Source organism: Schistosoma haematobium, chromosome 2 (genome assembly GCF_000699445.3).
Source record: "Schistosoma haematobium chromosome 2, whole genome shotgun sequence".
NCBI classification, from domain to species: Eukaryota; Metazoa; Platyhelminthes; class Trematoda; order Strigeidida; family Schistosomatidae; genus Schistosoma; species Schistosoma haematobium.
Window position 1 is genome coordinate 41,707,179 of NC_067197.1, and position 19,643 is coordinate 41,726,821.

Genomic DNA, 19,643 nt, shown 5'->3' on the forward strand with positions numbered 1-19,643 from the left:
TTCCATTCTCTGCTAAGTACTATTCATTCTTTGGATGTATGTTTCTCATTCCCGATGCAATGCTTTTGGTTTGGCTCTCTTTCTTTTGACTTTACGATTCCAAGTTAAGGCGTGCCTCGACGCAATCTAGTGGTTTCCTTAATTTTATGTTCTACCCACCCCCAGCTTTCCTTCCTAATTTCCTCTTCATCTGGAAGCTGGTTTATTCTCTGCCACAGCAGGTTATTGTTGAGAGAGTAAAAAGCCTTGTTTGACACTGGTCTTCACTCACCATAGTGTCGAAAAAGTTTTCAGTGTTCGCCTATCCACCCTGTTAAATGCTTTCTCACAATCAAGGAGGTTGATATATATATATATATATATATATATATATATATATATATATATATATATAACATAATATTCAATAAAAACAAATTTTAATAATATTATAAATAATGATAATTTAACTATTTCGATTGATTCTATTAGTTTGCAATCTGAAGTAATAAAAAAGATGGACAAATTTTCATCAGATTCCGACGGATGGTTTGATAAATTTACTAAATGGTTATGTAGTTTCCTGATATTTGATATGGATAACTCTGACGAAAGTGTCAACAAATGTATATTCTATTTAACAGAAGGAATACATTCATTACGAGAATTCTTTGCTATTCAAGAAGTATGCCTTTCTTTTAAACATGATAGTCTAACTTAATCTTTTAAATATTTTGTGATTAATTGCATCAGTTGGTACTATTTAGGACATTTCACTGAAAATAAAGTTATCATTTTGATTGCAGAGTAAAACTGGTTGGTGAATACGAATCAAAGCTGCTTCTATTTAGTGTACTCTATTGAACCCCACATTGTCAACAAACTTAACACTTAAAATGTCACTAGATTACCCCATAAGTAAGCAGGTATTTAAACAAGCTCATTGATTACCCATACTCATTCCTCTTTAGCTAGCATTGGATGATAAACAATTATCAAAAAGTAATCGACAAGCTTACTTAATTATTTGAAGCTAAAATCTTGACAATCATTACCCATAATTTGAACTGTACTATAGATTAATCCCTTTCACTACACGTGCCGGATTGTTTTCGTAACAGGCTAGCGTTAGCCAAAATAATCAACTAAAGAGCACCAGACAGTTACTTTAAAGTTTGGATATATTCTTCACCTAATACAGCGACACGACACAATTCATCAGTTTATTTGGAATTCATTGATCTACATTAGGCAGCTTCAGTTTATTTGCAGTATTAATTGTCTACCAGGAACAGACTAATGTACTTGACTTCAAACCACACTCTAAATGTGACGCTGAGTACGCAAACTGGGGTATATGGAAAGGAGTCCAAACCTGTGACCTAGCGACTGAAGGTTGAACGCTTTAACCACTGAGCAACAACTCAGTCAGTCATCATTAAAGTAGAGCTTCTCACAGATGTGTATTGGTCCCATACCATATTATCACAACAAAACGGAATTAACAAGATGAGTAGTCAAACAAATCGGAATGATATAGTAGCGCTGGTGACGAAAGAGATTGAACATTGACTCAAAATGTATATAACTAACAACCTTAGTAGATCTATTGATGTATTTATTGAATATACCATGTGTAACCCAATAACTAAATCTTCAAAAACCCTAGTACAACGCTTCATGGACTTTGTCTGTTGTGACGAGTCAGTTGTTGAGAATGCTCGCGTTGAGCCTCACTAATAGAAATGGTACGTTCCGTCGCTCTCATCTCCTTATTGAAATTAAAATCAAACTATTCTTAATTTTTTGGTTTTGTAAGATTCATTTTGAATGTAAGTGAAACTATGTCATCAGTCCAACTCCCAGCATATAGTGCTTAAGATACTAGGGAAATCCAGGTTAAAAAACAATCGCTTAGTTATGTATTTCTTAATTTGTGATGTTCATCAATACCGAGTTAAAATTCAATGTCTGTTCGTAGACATGAATTATTGTCTCTCATCTCGTTCTTATCCAGCGATGTAAATTGTTTGAGTCTAATTGATATCATGAACCAGTCAATATTAGACCACCATTGGAAAGTTAGTAGCACTTAGCGGCGGTTTCGTCCTCAGCAATGCACATCCACGATTTTGAACGTGGGACTAACTTCAACCACTTCTCGATATTACGTAACCATCTTCCATTATCTTTTATGAGTATCTGTCTCGTACCCGACACAGTTAGACTCCACTGTTCACGGCTTCTGACTAAAATTCCGAGAATTATTTCTCGAAACTGTTCACTAGTGTTCATATGATAATTATCAATATATGGTTGTGGAAATAGTGCAATGTAATTTTTATTAACGTTGTTTTAGCTACATTCTTAAAAGCGCTCAATATAATTTTGTTTTGAATTCCCCATAAAATCGTTTTTCTCTTCTATAGACTTTCGAAGCTGTACATGATATTTCCTTGAAACCACCACCGAATGGTCGTATACAGTGGGATGATTTATCGGCTAGTCCGATACTTACACGACCTCACCTAAAATCTCCGCCAACCTCGTCGAAATCTCCTAGTGTTGAACACCCTTATAAAGATAATTTATCTCCAAGTGATTTTTCTAATTCATCTTGGAATATAGACGCATGTTCGATGCCCAAAACATTCGTAAATAGCCATGATTCATCAAGATATTATACAAAGCTCACACCGTTGGATCGTTTCCAGGTGAATAGTTCCAGTTTCTATTGATTGTTTATTTATACTATCTTTTCTCATACCAACAAGGAACAGGGTTTTTATGCCTCTTGTGTCCCAAAGTTATTATGTAACGATCTATACACCAAATTTTAAAACTATATCCTTAAAAGCCTATGAAACATCGTCTTACCAGTTGCCATACAAGTAACTTGTTGATACTTACTGTAGTTACCTTACTGTGCGGAATTCGAACCTCTTAAACTATACTCAACAATACAGTTACTAAGATCTAGTTTGAATTATCCGTTGAATGATAAGTAGTAAACACAATTACTTAATTTTGCTTCATTATCAATACCAATATTACCAATATTATTAGTTTAAATCTGTCTCGATACTTTCACAAGTTTTGAGTTTCCAGACTAAACCTAAATAGTTCTAATCACAAACTGGACATTAGTTAAAGGTACATTGAAAACCAGTATGTCTAAAACATCTTCAAACTCTCACTAGACAGTATGCCTTAATATTGTATCTTTGGATTTCCGACGTTCATTGTTTACAGGTCACAGACTTTGGATTAACACCAAACATTTAGTGTTCGTCGAACATTACTCTCTTCATCATGGATTACTTACTTACTTACTTACGCCTGTTACTCCCAATGGAGCATAGGCCGCTGACCAGCATTCTCCAACCCACTCTGTCCTGGGCCTTCTTTTCTAGTTCCATCCAATTCTTGTTCATTTTTCTCATGTCTATCTCCATTTCTCGGCGTAATGTGTTCTTTGGTCTTCCTCTTTTCCTTTGACCTTCAGGATTCCATGTGAGGGCTTGTCTTGTGACGCAGTTGGGTGCTTTCCTCAATGTGTGTCCTATCCACTTCCAGCGCTTCTTCCTGATTTCTTCCTCCACTGGGATCTGGTTTGTTCTCTCCCACAGTACGTTGTTGCTAATAGTGTCCGGCCAATGGATCTGAAGTATTTTGCGTAGACAATTGTTAATAAACACCTGTATTTTCTGGATGATGGCTTTCGTAGTTCTCCAGGTTTCTGCCCCATACAGTAGAACTGTCTTGACATTTGTATTGAAAATCCTGACCTTGGTGTTGGTTGACAGTTGCTTTGAGTTCCAGATGTACCTCAGTTGTAAATATGCTGCTCTTGCTTTGCCGATCCGCGCCTTCACATCTGCATCAGATCCACCCTGTTCATCAATGATGCTGCCCAAATATGTAAAGGTTTTTACATCTTCCAAATCTTCTCCGTCAAGTGTGATTGGATTGGTGCATTCTGTGTTGTATCGGAGAATCCTGCTTTTCCCTTTGTGTATATTGAGACCTATTGCTGCTGAGGCTGCTGCCACACTGTTTGTCTTCTCCTGCATCTGTTGTTGCGTTTGGGATAGAAGGGCCAGATCATCTGCGAAGTCTAGGTCATCCAACTGCATCTTAGATGTCCATTGTATCCCGCGCTTTCCTTCAGGCGTTGACGTCTTCATGATCCAGTCGATCACCAGGAGAAAGAGAAAGGGTGAGAGTAAGCAACCTTGCCTAACACCGGTCTTCACTTTGAACGACTTTGTCAACTGTCCTCCATGCACGATTTTGCAGTGTAATCCATCATATGAGTTCTGTATGATATTGACTATCTTCTGAGGCACGCCGTAGTGTCGAAGAAGTTTCCATAGTGTTGTTCTGTCCACGCTATCAAATGCCTTTTCGTAGTCAATGAAGTTGATGTAGAGTGATGAATTCCATTCAATTGATTGTTCCACAATGATCCGTAGAGTTGCGATTTGGTCTGTACACGATCTATCCTTACGGAATCCTGTTTGCTGGTCACGAAGTTGGGCGTCTACGCAGTCCTTCATCCTGTTTAACAATATCCTGTTGAAGACTTTTCCCGGTATTGAGAGAAGAGTGATGCCCCTGTAGTTATCACACTTGCTGAGATCGCCTTTCTTTGGTATTTTGATCAGAAGTCCTTCTTTCCAGTCTGTTGGTACTTGTTCCTCATCCCAAATCTTATTGAAGAGAATGTGGAGTATCCTTGCAGTTGCCGCTACGTCTGCTTTTAGTGCCTCTGCTGGGATGTTGTCCGGTCCTGCTGCTTTGCCACTCTTGATTTGTCTGATGGCCATGCTGATTTTTTCAATTGTTGGTGGGCCAACATTGATTGGGAGGTCCGTAGGTGCTGCTTCGATGTTGGGTGGGTTCAGTGGAGCTGGTCGATTCAAGAGTTCTTTGAAGTGTTCTACCCACCTGTTTTGTTGCTCTTCAATGTTGGTGATTACCTCGCCTTCCTTGCTTTTCACTGGTCGTTCTGGTTTGCGGCGATTTCCAGAGAGTTTCTTTGTTATGTCATACAATTGTCTCATGTTTCCTTCTCTTGCAGCCTTTTCCGCCGTCGTTGCTAAATCTTCCACATATTTACGTTTGTCGGTTCTGATGCTCCTCTTCACTTGTTTGTTTATTTCCGTGTATTCAGCTTGTGCCGTGGCTTTTTCTGCTCTTGTTCGACTGGTATTGATCGCTGCCTTCTTGTTCCACCTTTCTTGAATCTTATCCAGTGTACCAACAGTGATCCATTCCTTGTGGTGGTGCTTCTTGTGACCCAGGACCTCATGACATGTTAAAGTGATTGCCTCTTTGATCCCCTTCCAGTTGCTCTCCACAGTAGTTCCTTCTCCATTGAGTAGGTCATGAAAGGCCTGGAACTTGTTGCTGAGGTCTATCTTGAATTTGTTGAGTTTGTTAGTATCCTGGAGAAAGGCCGTATTGAACTTTTGTGATACTGTCTGCCCCGTTGTCCAGTGTTTCTTGAGTTTCAATTTCATCTTGGCGACCAGTAAGTAATGATCTGATGCTATATCAGCTCCTCTCTTGGTTCTCACGTCCTCTATAGTCCTCCCGAACGTTTTGTTGATGCAAATATGGTCGATTTGGTTTTGTGTAGAGTGATCCGGTGAAGTCCATGTGGTTTTGTGTATGCGTTTATGTGGGAATATGGTGCCGCCTATGACCAGTTTATTGAAGGCACATAGATTTGCAAATCTCTCACCGTTTTCGTTTCTTTCTCCCAGTCCGTGTCGTCCCATGATGTCTTCATATCCAGTGTTGTCCGTTCCAACCTTGGCGTTGAAATCTCCCATCAGAATGGTCAGGTCCTTTGTTGGGCACTTCTCGACTATTGACTGCAGCCTATTGTAGAATTGATCTTTAGCGTCTTCATTGTAGTCGTTGGTAGGCGCATAGCATTGGATGATGTTCATTGAAATGCCCTCTTTCTTTGTTTTAAACGAGGCTTTGATGATCCTTGGTCCATGAGATTCCCATCCTATAAGTGCATTTTGCGCTTGTTTGGACAGCATCAATGCAACTCCTTGTGTATGTGGTGCATTTTCTTCTTCATGGCCGGAGTATAACAGGAGCTCTCCTGTAGTTAGTCGTTGTTGTCCAACTTGTGTCCAATGTGTTTCACTGATCCCAAGTACCTCTAGGTTGTATCTTCTCATTTCTGCAGCAATCTGGAAGGCTCTTCCGGTGTCCCACATTGTACGAACATTCCATGTACCTAAATAAATGGTTACTCTGGTTGTCAGAAAGGGGCATCGACCTCGTAACTTCCGAAGGAATTCGGCTTTCACCATGAGGCGCCATAATTCTTCTAAATGGAAGACCTTCTGACTCCCAGGGCAGAGTTTAAAAGGTTTGAATAATTTTTTCTGGTTAGCGCTTTTTTAGCGAGTTAGTTTTCTACGGGATGGGGACGCTAACCCCATACCCAACCCTCCTCCTTTATCCGGGCTTGGGACCGGCAGTAGCCCCGGAGGGACTCCAGGCGGAGTTCTTCATCATGGATTAAGTTGGATTAATTGTTCTACAGCTAAGCTTCACTAATTATATATATATATATATATATATATATATATATATATATATATATATAATTCCCGAGACGGTGTGTTCTTCGACCTCCTACTTTTCCGTTTCCCTTTAGGATTCCAAATTAGTGTTCACCCGGTGATGCAGTTTGATGATTCCCTCAATGTGTGTCCTATCCACTTCCAACGTCTCCTCAGCTGGAAGCTGGTTTGTCCTCTCCCACAGTAGGCTGTTGCTGATGATATCCGGCCGACGGACATTCAGTATCTTACTTAGACAATTGTTAATAAATACTTGTACCTTTTTGATGATGCTTGTAGTAATTCTTCATGTTTAACTCATACAGTAGAACTGTCTTGAAGTTGATGTTGAAGATTGTGAGTTTGATATTTGTTGACAGTTGTTTTGAGTTCTACATGTTCTTCAATCGTAGGAATGCTGTCCTTATTTTTACCAATCCTCGCCTCTACCTCCAATGTGTCCACTGTATCATATGCTTCGCCTGATATGTGGAGGTCTCCATAATTCAGTCAATCACCAGACGAAAAAGGAAGAGGTAGAGTAGATAGCTTTATGTGACTCCGGTTCTTATCTGAAATGCATATGTTAGCTGTGCTCCATGCACGACTTTGCAGGGTAGTCCGCTGTGTGAATTCCGTATGATGTTGGTGACCTTCTCAGGTACACCATAGTGTCGAAGTATGTTCCATAATGTTTTCGTGTTCACACTGTCGAATGCCTTCTCATAATTGATGAAGTTGATTTATAGTGAATGGTTCCATTCAACTGACAGTGATCCTTTTTGTTATGATTTGGTCTGTACACGACCGATCCTTACGGAATCCAGCCTGTTGATCTCGAAGTCTGGTGTCTATTTAGTCTTTCATTCAGTTGAAGAACATTCCGTTGAAAACCTTTCCTGGTACCGACAGTAGTGTGATTCTCACATTTCCTCTGTAGTTACCAAATCCTCATTGTTCTTCTTAACCTTTAAATTGTTTGAACTTATTTCCCACTTTTGAATCTTTTTCCTATTATTTATAATATGATTGTTGCTGAAATGTATTCTACATCGATACTGCTGAGCTCCTTTCCTATTAGTCATGTTCAAATAATAATATCCATTATATTCATAGTAACCACTTTACACATTTCCTTAAACATTGGCAAGCTGAACTGATGCATTGACTGACATAGAATGTCAATGCAGTTATTCAATCGATCTCTTGTAGTTCGTATTCTAGACATGTACTATCCTTATCCATAGAGTCATTGATTTTTCACAACATTGAATTTGACTAGTGAATGTCATTTGATTATTGTTTGTTTCTAATTGGATGTTACCACGACTTCTGTTTAGTTAGGCTACTATCATTACATGTAATCTATGCCAGTTTACGTACAGTTATTTATTTTAACACATAGATATTGGTACAAGGAGGTACCAAATACATATGCGCCATACAAATCTCGTTCGACATGTGTGAGGGCTGGGATACTGCCCGGGTGCCCAGACCGAAGCACGTGGTTTTCTTAAGGGGCCACACCCCGAGCCTTTGACCTGAAGGTCTGATCCACAAGGCAATGGAGCATCGTGAAGAGATGCAGTCCCACGGAAGCCGGTGACCAACGATTGGTTCATACGCCATTTGTTCCCTCAAGATACTGAAGCCCATGTGCACCATTGATTTGGGGTCCGGTTAAAGCGTCGGACATTCGCTTTTCGTCCTCTCATTTTCGTAAACAACACCCCCGCCACGAGAAGGCAATGAGTAGGACTTCCCTGGCAGAAGGTATATACGCGTGGCCATGTGAGAGTATTTCGAAAGAGAGAGCGGCCTCTCCCCACTCTCGGCCATACCAGGGCATTTTGGGGCATACGTACAGCGCAATCCTTTGCATTAAGAATTGTTGCATCCAAAACGTTACTAACCTACTTCTATAAGCAAAGTGTGATGAACACTGTGCCTCCAAAGTTTACATCAATATTTTCATTTATATTACTCGATTCATGTGCCAAATAGTAATTTTTGTTCATTGAAATTTTTAGATTATAATGGGTGTAAAACGTCCATATGTTTGTCAACAATTAATAAATCGTGAATATGCATCGACCATGAATGCATCATATGAAAATCGTTACATACTTACAGTATGCAAATATTTAGAAAATAAGTTTACTGAAATGGTAAGAAAATACCTTTTGTATTTGTTGTGGGGAAGTTTCTTACGATTTTATGTATTATCTTGTGAAGAGTATAACGTTGCATAATATATGAAAAAGAGAAGGAACAGAATGTTTTGATGGATGGTCAGTAGAATAGTAGTTATGTAAGAATCAAGAGACGAGTGTTTAGAATAAGTAAAATACAAAGTTCAAAAATCAATGTTCTGCTACAAACGTCCCTGTACCGATGGTCAAGGTAGCGAAAGTGGTCGTACAAACTTTTGGATGCGAAGGTTAGGTCTGTGAACATGGATTGCGATGGCTTAAATGTAACACGTAATTATTATTACATATTGCTTAAAAAGCAATATGTAAAAGACACACTCGTAAACCATGTGGCAAATTTGATGGAATATGGTAGATAACCTTAAAAGCTTTATTCAGTTCAACTTGTTGACCTGTGTCAACCAAGTGAGCGAGAATACAACTCTCAATCACTCTTACCTTTCCTTTACTTAGCTACGACGGATGGTGTTCTGTTGTACGATGACGAACTTGTCGAATTGTACGCCCTGTATAACTGGCTCCACAGGAGCAGTTGAATCGACAAGTACACATAGATCTGGCGAATTCAAGCAATCTATCTTTATTGGCCGTTCTTATTGTGGGGTGGTTGTAGAAGATGGCACTTAGTCTGGCTGCATTAAATGTTTTTTGTACAATTTTCCTTAGTCTCTGAGTCACAATTTCTTTAGCAATTGAACTTTTAAGAACAATGTTTTCTTAGGAACGGTAGGTATCCTTGTCCTTCTTTTCATCTCCTTCATCTGTTTGTCGATGAATTTTATTGGGTGCCCATTCTCACTAAGTAAGTTACAAATATTAACTAATTCATCTACAATAATGTCATCTGAACAAATCATTCTAGCATGATGAGTCAGGATCTTTATCAGGTTCCTTTTGTATCTGATTGGTACTGCACTATAGAATTGAGTGTATTTTCCTGCTGCAGACTTTCTATGTAACCCTCTAGATATCTAGAAATGAAGTTGTTTACTGTACTGTAAAGTAGAATTTCATGATTTCCTAAAAGGAAACGCATAAAATATTTTTGATTAAGATCATGGGCTGATTAATGTTAGATCACCATTAAAATCATCGAAGCACCGAACGACCGTCTCAACCTAATATGGGACTAGTAAGCAGTGCGCACGCGGGGCTCGAACTCAGGACCTTCGTTCTCGCGCTCAAACGCTTAACCTTTAGACCACTGAACCAGCATTTAAAGATGTTAATGTTTAACTTCAACCAATCCACGATATTGCGCGACCATTCTCCATCAACTTCAGTGTGTAACTGCCTCACAGTGTTGTTCATAATGACAATGGAAGCTTTGAAACTCAATAATATCCACTTGAACTAGCAATCTCGTTCCTACCGGCATAATACTAAGGTAAGTTCAACCAATGACCTATCATCTACATTATATTATTAGACGAAGAGTCCATTCTACTGAGTAGGTATCTTTTAACATCAGTCCAATTCGGAGTTGATATCAGTGTGATAAGAAGTTATGGCGAGACTCTAATTTATGAACGAACCAATCACAGACGTTTGAGGGATTTCAAGGTCGTGGCACCAACTTCAGTGCTTAATGCTAACGTACGATCGGTTCACGGGGAATTTTGTACAAAACATGATAATTGAGCGGTTATAACAAATAAAACGGCAAGGCTATAATTTGTGGACGAATCAATCAGGTATAAGATAAGAGATCTCGGATTTTGGCGCGAAAGCCTTTCGTCCATTTGGCTAAATAGATTTTTGGCATTGTAACTGATGTCAGTTCGTGGTGAAAACCCTATATATAATTCCAAACTAAGGCAAAGTATGACAATTATTGCGAACTGGATAATAAAAGCACCCGTAACACTGGCTGCATCCAGTTACTTACTTACGCCTGTTACTCCTCGTGAAGGAGCATAGGCCGCTCACCAGCATTCTCCATCCAACCCTGTCCTGGGCAATCCTTTCCGGCTCCTTCCAGTTGTAATTCATCCTTTTCATATCTACTTCTATTATCCGACGTAATGTGTTCTTTGGCCTTCCTCTTTTCCGCTTCCCTTCAGGATTCCAAGTTAGGGCTTGCCTCGTGATGCAGTTTGATGATTTGCGTAATGTATGTCCTATCCATTTCCATCGTCTTTTCCTAATTTCTTCTTCAGCTGGAAGCTGATTTGTTCTCTCCCACAAAAGGCTGTTGCTGATGGTATCCGGCCAGTGGATGTTGAGTATCTTGCGAAGACAGCTATTTATAAATACTTGTACCTTCTAGATGGTGGTTGTTATAGTTCTCCAAGTTTCAGCTTCATACAGTAGAACTGCCTTGACGTTGGTATTGAAGATTCTCACTTTGATATTGGTTGAAAGTTGTTTTGAGTTCCATATGTTCTTCAATTGTAGGAATGCGACCCTTGCTTTGCTGATCCTCGCCTTTACGTCTGCATCCGAACCTCCTTGTTCATCGATGATGCTTCCCAGGTATGTGAAGGATTCTACATCTTCCAGAGTTTCGCCGTCAACAGTGATTGGATTACTGTTCTCCGCTTTGAATTTGAGGATCTTGGTTTTCCTTTTGTGTATACTGAGGCCTACTGATGCAGAGACTGCTGCTACATTGGCTGTCTTCATCTGCATCTGTTCGTGTGTATGCGATAGGAGGGCTAGGTCATCTGCGAAGTCCAAATCGTCTAATTGATTCTGAGCTGTCCATTGTATTCCATGTTTTCCTTCAGATGTTGAGGTCTTCATAATCCAGTCGACCACCAGAAGAATGAAGAAGGGAGACAGTAAACAGCCTTGTCTGACTCCGGTCCTTACTTGGAATGCATCTGTCAGCTGTCCTCCATGCACGACCTTGCACTGTAGTCCGTCGTATGAGTTCCGGATAATATTGACAATCTTCTCAGGAACTCCGTAGTGTCGAAGAAGTTTCCATAATGTCCTCCTATCTACACTGTCGAATGCCTTTTCATAATCAATGAAGTTGATGTATAGTGACGAGTTCCACTCAACTGATTGTTCGACGATGATCCGTAGTGTTGCAATTCGGTCTGTGCACGACCGATCCTTACGGAATCCAACTTGTTGATCTCGAAGTTGGGCGTCTACTGCATCCTTCATCCGGTTCAACAACACTCTGTTAAAGACTTTTCCTGGTACTGCCAGTAGTGTGATTCCTCTGTAGTTTTCACATTTGCTAAGGTCTCTTTTCTTTGGAATCTTGATGAGGTGTCCTTCTTTCCAGTCCATCGGCACTTGTTCCTCCTCCCAAATTTTTTTGAATAGAAGGTGAAGGATGTTTGTAGTTACTTCGATGTCTGACTTCAGTGCTTCAGCTGGTATGTTGTCAGGTCCTGTTGCTTTCCCACTCTTGATTTGTCTGATGGCCATTCTGATTTCTTCCGTCGTTGGTGGGTTGACATCTATAGGAAGATCTGTGTGTGCTGCTTCGATGTCCACTGGATTCATTGGAGTCGGCCTATTCAGGAGTTCCACGAAGTATTATACACATCTGTTCCACTGTTGTTGAATTTCAGTGATTGGCCTGCCTTCTTTGTCTTTGACCGGTCTCTCTGGTTTACTGTATTTCCCTGCTGGTTTCTTCGTTGTATCGTAAGGCTGTTTCATATTTCCTTCTCTAGCAGCTTTTTCCGCCGTCGTTGCTAATTCTTCCACGTATTTCTTCCTGTCGGCTCTAATGCTCTTCTTCACTTGCTTGTTTGCTTCTATGTATTCAGCTTGTGCTTGGACTTTCTCTGCTCGTGTTCGGCTGTTGTTAATTGCTGCCTTCTTGTTCTTCCTTTCTTTGATCTTGTCCAGTGTTTCTGTAGAGATCCATTACTTATGATGGTGTTTCTTTAGGCCCAGAACCTCTTGACACGTTGAAGTTAATGCTTCTTTGATGCCTTTCCAATTGTCCTCCATAGAAGTTTCTTCTCCCTTCAGTAGATCTTGTAAGGCTTGGAACCTGTTGTTGAGAGCTATCTTGAATTCACTGAGTTTGTCAGTATCTCGAAGGAAGGCTGTATTGAACCTTTGTAGTGTTGTTTGTCCAGTTCTTTTTTAGCTTCAGTTTTAAATTGGCTACAACTAGGTGGTGATCTGAAGCTATGTCAGCACCTCTCCTGGTTTTCACATCTTCCATTGTCCTTCGGAATTTTTTGTTGATGCAAATATGATCTATCTGGTTCTCTGTAGTGTGGTCCGGTGAGATCCATGTAGCCTTGTGTATACGCTGCATCCAGGCACTACATTATATACGGATGATTGGGGAGAATACAGCCTCATACATAGGCTTGGTTATGTGCATCGTGTCGTTATCCACAAGTAGCATTTTGTGTACTCAACAACCTGGGAGCTCACAAACAATATTGAAGCTATATGGTCGATGCTGAAAGAGTTTTTGAGACTTTATCATGGCTCCAGAGGCCGACTATTCTGTAGCCATATGGATGATTTCCTCTACTGCATGCATTACTATTTTAGAACCTCTGAACCTCTTCTTAACATTGACAAGTTTTTGAACCATGTAAAAGTAGTGTATCCATTTTATTTCTTTGATTTTGTATAATATATTTTTACTCTATATTGACTGTTTGCTGATCGGCTAGTATTTATCAAGATCACTTGAGATTCGTTCAAAGTTTGTCCATGAATTTATAGTCTAGTGGTTTTGTTATTCTGTATTTCCTCTCTTTTTTTCCAGATGAAACAACACTTTATTCGCTGGTGTTCATTGTCAGGTATTCGAGGAAGATTTGCACGTCAATTATTACTTCCATCATCATATCCCAAACAACATGAATCGCAGAGTTTTTTAATAACGAATAATCCCCGATTATCTTTTCGTTTTTTGGCAAATTATTATGTTTTATTACGAATTATTTTCTTGTATATATTTAGCTATTTTTTATCCGGTATAAGTTCACCATTATTGTATATAGTGTGTTTAATTGTTTTATATTTGTTTTATGAATTTGTTATAACCTTGTTTGAGTTATGTCATGAGAAAGTGAGACGCATTTAAAAGATAGTCGTTTTTATTGTTCTGTTCATATATATATGATGTTTGTTCAGTTCTCTTGTACTCTCACTGTGTATATGAATGTACATTATATTTACTCGACAACTGAATTGTAAAACATCTTAGTTCCGACTATTATGTTTGTGTTTTTTTTGTTGTTGGTAAAGTTGTAGTAGTATTGAAAAGAACCTATCGGAACTTTTAGTCTTTTGCGCAACAATCGAATATCATATATGACAAAAAGCGGAAATAAGTTTGTATACAGCTCAGAATATCTAAAGTGATAGCCAAAAACTACTTTATGTCTCCGTTCGGTAATATGAGCTCGATTCCGCTTCTGAAGATTGTGTATAACAAGCGAATCGACTTTGAACTAATGCTCAAACAGTCATTAGTTCAGCGGATGGAGATGGATAATCTACATCTATGTCGTTTGTTTAAGTTACATACACACTTCCAGAGATTAATTATGTATAAAATTTTGATGCTTCGTGATATTGTTTTCTTTTCCATGAACCCGTTTACAAAGGATGTTTTATTTGCTAAGAAGTGCCTGGAAATTGTTGAAGACTTTTAGACTCGACCATACACTCTATTTTCCTCTACAGACTTAGGAAACGATAGAGGGAGATAGGATCCAAGGGAATAATCCCCAGGATACTCGATCGGATGGCACCCATTAATTGTTAGAAAATAGATGGGACGGTCTCAACCCTCAAGTGGTAGACGGTTATACTAAAACATCGCTATTGGTAGGTCTCTTTATTCTTTAGACACCACTTGTAAATACGCGTCAATAAGGTTCAACTTTGCGTAGATCTTCCCACCATTTAGCTTAGTGAATAAATCTGTGGGAACTGATAGTGTGTAATGATGTTTAAGGGTTGTGTTACGGCCTGTAGAGATCTGTGTGTTGTGCCATTTGCCTTCTGGGTAACCGCAGTTGTTGCAGCCCAAACAGAATAAGGGGCAGGTGTGATAACTCATTCTAGTTGTAGGCGGTTTAATTCTTCATCAACTTTTGATAATGGCACTGGTCTCTTCGAACGGAAAACAAGTTTACTTCCTCTCCAACCGACCCAGCACAAGCTAGATGGTCAAAAACTTCGTCATTAACTACGTTGCATGTGCTTACGGTTCTGGGGGTTGCCTTATCAGATGGTGTATGGCACTTAGTCTAATACTATCCTTGAACGTTAAAGGGTGTCGTTTCCCTCCTGGTCAATATTTAATTCACATGTCATTTTTCTGTTGGTCAATATTCACGGTAGTCCTAACTATATAAATATGCATTTGTCTGTAAAGTATCATTCCTATTCTTATTCTTCTCCTGACCCCATAAACAATTTCATCTACGCTTCATGTTCTGATATATTGGAGATTGGGGAACAATATTGGGGTCGTACTGGGATATATGAAGTTGGTCAGTCGGTAGTAATTAGAGTAGCCACCCCGCGGTACACAATGTAACCTAAAATAATTCAATATCATAAAAAGCGTCCTTTGCAATTATATAACCATTCATTAAGATTCATTAATACAAAGTATGCAACCCATTAGTTATAGGCAGTCAATACAGTATTAAAATAAACAAATGTATCTATTTTGAACTCATAAAATCGATATAGATAGATAGATAGAATGACTGACTGGAATGTCGATTTGGATAACAAAAGACGTTTGATCTGTCAATGTTTATGTCCATGTTTAATTGACGGAACACTAAACGATGTTCGAGACGAAAACCTTTACTCAGAAGAAGAAGGAATATTCTCAACTTCTAAAGCTAGAGCCTTATCTAACCTCTTGTTTTTAAAAGACGATGTATTTGAAATTGAAGCATCAAATTTGTACGAGAAGAAAGCAATTACATTACAACCATGGAACAGTGAACACAACTTAAAGAATCGACATTGTGAGGAATTTCAATCACCATCTCAAGTCATAAAGAGATATTTACAAGATGAAGCTAAGCAAATCAATCGTTATGTCTTGATGACTATCTTATATAACGTTACCGGACCTATAGTATGATATATTTCCTGCTGAAATATAAATATATACATGGTTCATTAATTGTGTCACTTAATTACTTACTTACGCCTGTTACTCTCAATGAAGCATAGGTCACCGACCAGCATTCTCCAACCCATAGTCTTGGGCCTTCCTTCCTAGTTCTATCCAATTTTTGCTCATTCTTCTCATATCTGTCCCCATTTTTCATAGTAATGTGTTCTTTTGTCTTCCACTTCTCATTAGCAGTGTCAAGTCACCTAGACTGGTGGCTACATTGCAACATGGTCGATAGCATTCGATCTGCACTAATAAGGACTTCACACACATGACATCGGTCACCACCCAGTGATCAGTCAATTGTGACTACATCTCAGTCCTAAAAGAAGTCGGTCGCGGACCGGATAGCTCAGTGGTAACGTCTCTGACTGTGAAGCTGGGTGACAAAGGATCGAACCTATCAGGGAGCACCAGGTCCCTAAAGATCACAGATACGTCTTGCTGACGAGTGCCAAGTAGCCCGAAACCCGGGTCCAGGGTCTCCTGTCGACGACCACCAACCAACTGTATCCCATTCTTCCCCCCAGATGTTGATGTCTTCATGATCCAGTCGATCATCAGGAGAAAGAAAGGGTGGGAGTAAACAGCCTTGCCTAATACCGGTTTTTACCTCGAACGAGTCTGTCAGTTGTCCTCCATGGACGATTTTGCAGTTTAATCCATCATAGGAATTCCGTATGATATTGACTATCTTCTGAGGCACGCCGTATCGTCGAAGAAGCTTCCATGGCGTTGTCCTGTTCACACTATCAAGTGCTTTCTCGTAGTCAATGAAGTTGATGCAGAGTGATGAATTCCATTCAATTGATTGTTCCACAATGATCCGTAGAGTTGCGATTTGGTCTGTACACGATCTATCCTTACGGAATCCTGCCTGTCGGTCTCGAAATCGGGCGTCTACAGAGTCCTTCATTCCGTTCAACAATACCCTGTTGAAGACTTTTCCTTGTATTGATAGAAGAGTGATGTCTCCGTAGTTATCACACTTGATGAGATCGCCTTTCTTTGGTATTTTGATCAGAAGTCCTTCTTTCCAGTCTGTTGGTAATTGTCCTTCATCCCAAATCTGGAGAGAATGTGGAATATCCTTGCAGTTACTGCTACATCAGCTTTTAGTGCCTTTGCTGGAATGTTGTCTGGTCCTGATTCCTTGCTGTCCTTGATTTGTCCATTGGCTATGCTGATCGCTTCAATTGTTAGTGGGCCTGTGGGTAAAATACCATTACAGTCACCTTAAATTGTTCTGAGGAATAAGTGCAGAAAAATTAAATGTTATTTGTTTATGATGAAGATTGTATTGATAATTTCATCCAAGATAATAAAGCAGCAGAATAAATTCACTATAAAGTTGTCTAGGGAAATGATAGCCTATAAGTTAAAGAAATTTTAGGAATACTGAATTTTCTTACTTATACCTGTTACTATTTATGGAGTAGCATAGGCCTCTCACCATCATTCTCCATCCAACTCTGTACTGGGCAATCCTTTCCAGTTGCTATTGATGCTTTTCGTGTCTGCTTCCAATTCCCGACACAGTGTGTTCTTTGACCTCCTACTTTTCCGTTTCCCTTTAGGATTCCAAATTAGTGTTCACCCGGTGATGCAGTTTGATGATTCCCTCAATGTGTGTCCTATCCACTTCCAACGTCTCCTCAGCTGGAAGCTGGTTTATTCTCTCCCTCCTCTCCTCTTAATCATTAAGCCATAACTTTATCCTCGTTTTTTTAAATATAAGATTTGGTCATATCTCTTGCTTACTTTAATACTCATGTTACCCTTAGAAAACATCTTTAATTTATAATCAGTAACACTATTCAACGTGATCAGTGTGCTTCATCACCAAATTTTTCATTTACACACTAGTATTGTTCCTTTCATATCTGATGAGAATCACAATTTACTTAGTAATTAAGCTAGAGAACAAAGTAGAACTCAAAATAGTACGAAATAAACTTTACATTTCATAAGTTAAACAATACAAGAAGAAGTTTTCAATTGGAGTTGAAATACAATTTATACATAATATTTACTATGTATATGGACTATAGTGTCGGTTACTATGTTAAGCCCATATACCTTATTTTAGCTTCTGGAGTCACGTTTTTATCATGTTAACTATTCGCTTATCAACTTTGACTGTTTTTATATGAGCATATATGTATATATATGTATATATATCTTATCCTACTTACCCCACATGTATATAGTTTATTTTTGTGACTATAAATATTGATTACCGCTTAATGAAATGGAATTGACTCGCCCGCCATCTCCACTGCTTGTCATTTCGCTTCGTCCCGCTGATTGTCTGTACAGATCAATGAGTGTACAAAATATACATATTCAAAAATCCTTTCATTTATTTGACTTATTTAATCCCGTTATTCACTAATGCGGTTTAAATCGATAATTATATACGAGGATAGGCGACATATATATATTTCAATAACAATCATTCAATAGCGATCAACATATGATCTAATTGGAATCAGATCATATGTCAATAAAAGACTCGAACATAAATACTAAAATTAGTGGTTTAGTGACTAGGAATTTTATTGATATTGAACTTTATGCAATTTTCATATTATTTTACTTGTTTGTCACATATCAATAGGCGGTTACGGTATCAATTCTCAACCTTGACAAGAAGTGATTTAGACATTCTACAGTTTGATTATTTTAACAGCGATATATCTAAGTAATTATAAGAAATTAAGGAAACTGAGCTAAACTCCACCACAATATTTAGTGGTGTTGAAACATTGTATTTGCGAATAAATGATAAAAGAAATAACCGCCAATTCTACTCCAAGTATTTTCAGAAAATGTTGATGTGGGATTCATGCTTTTAAGGTACTGTTAGTAATAAAAGTCGAAATCCAATCGTCTAAACGGATGTTCAGCAGTATCAACTTTGATAACTAATGATCTGTTATATGCTAAACTATTACTGAATATTGAACTTGATGTCAGTAACAAAAAGATAGAAATGGTACCCGAATACAACGAGATCATTAGTGGCTAGTTTATCACTATTAGCTTCTTTAGATGTAATAACAGCGGTATGAATTTCGATAAATTGCTTCCAATAGTTATCATTTGATATTTCGTTTAAATCTTAACGATCTTAGTTACATTTTGATTAGTTCAGGTGTTTCATGATGACCATATTAAACATTACTCTGTGTGTAGTTATATAATACATTAATATAACTGAATATATTTCGTCTTTTCAATAGTTGAGATCATGAGCCAATTGGAGCTAGACCACCATTAAAAACCTTGAAGAACTGGACGGCCGTTTCGTCTTATTGTGGAATAGTATATATATTTATATGATTGTTAAGTAACTAAACTATGTATATTCGTGTTCCTATTATCATAAGCTTTATTTTAATCTATGAACTGTTATTATACGATTTACCATTCTTGAGTTATGCCCCAGTCTGTCAATTACTATCTCCCATATTCACAGCTACTTTCGGCTAAATCTTGTACAAATTTTGTTTCCTATTTTATTGGTACGATATGGTCTGTTTGGTTGGTATATAAACCCAGTACGTATGAAATACATGATTCATATTGTGGAGGCTGAGATTAGTGTTCAGGACTCAACAACCAGGCAGGACTAGGCAGGAAGAAGGACCCATAAGGACTCGTATGGGTTTTATGTGTCATTGGTCCGGTCGATAATTCACTGCGCTCTAATTGGCGGTATCATTACGCTATACATTCATAGGACACATAGGGTACAAGTTATAA

At 38.6% G+C, this 19,643-nt stretch overlaps 2 protein-coding genes across 4 annotated transcripts in view; both read left to right on the forward strand.

Annotated features, from left to right (window-relative positions):
• Positions 1-14,003, forward strand: part of SMPD4_1 (sphingomyelin phosphodiesterase 4, neutral membrane (neutral sphingomyelinase-3)) — a 28,443-nt gene extending 14,440 nt beyond the window's left edge. For all 3 annotated transcript variants that reach the window (XM_051215240.1, XM_051215241.1, XM_051215242.1), the window contains 4 exons: positions 472-664; positions 2,409-2,693; positions 8,603-8,740; positions 13,488-14,003. In XM_051215240.1, the coding sequence (XP_051068435.1) occupies positions 472-664; positions 2,409-2,693; positions 8,603-8,740; positions 13,488-13,808 (937 nt within the window). In that variant the 3' untranslated portion in view covers positions 13,809-14,003. The remainder of the gene's footprint in view (positions 1-471; positions 665-2,408; positions 2,694-8,602; positions 8,741-13,487) is intronic.
• Positions 14,004-15,446: 1,443 nt separating this feature from the next.
• MS3_00010836 (uncharacterized protein) lies at positions 15,447-15,881 on the forward strand (the record flags this gene model as incomplete). Its single annotated transcript, XM_051219238.1, has 1 exon — positions 15,447-15,881. One exon carries the CDS (start codon positions 15,447-15,449, stop codon positions 15,837-15,839), a length of 393 nt encoding a protein of 130 aa, XP_051068438.1. The 3' UTR covers positions 15,840-15,881.
• Between the last annotated feature and the right edge of the window lie 3,762 nt (positions 15,882-19,643).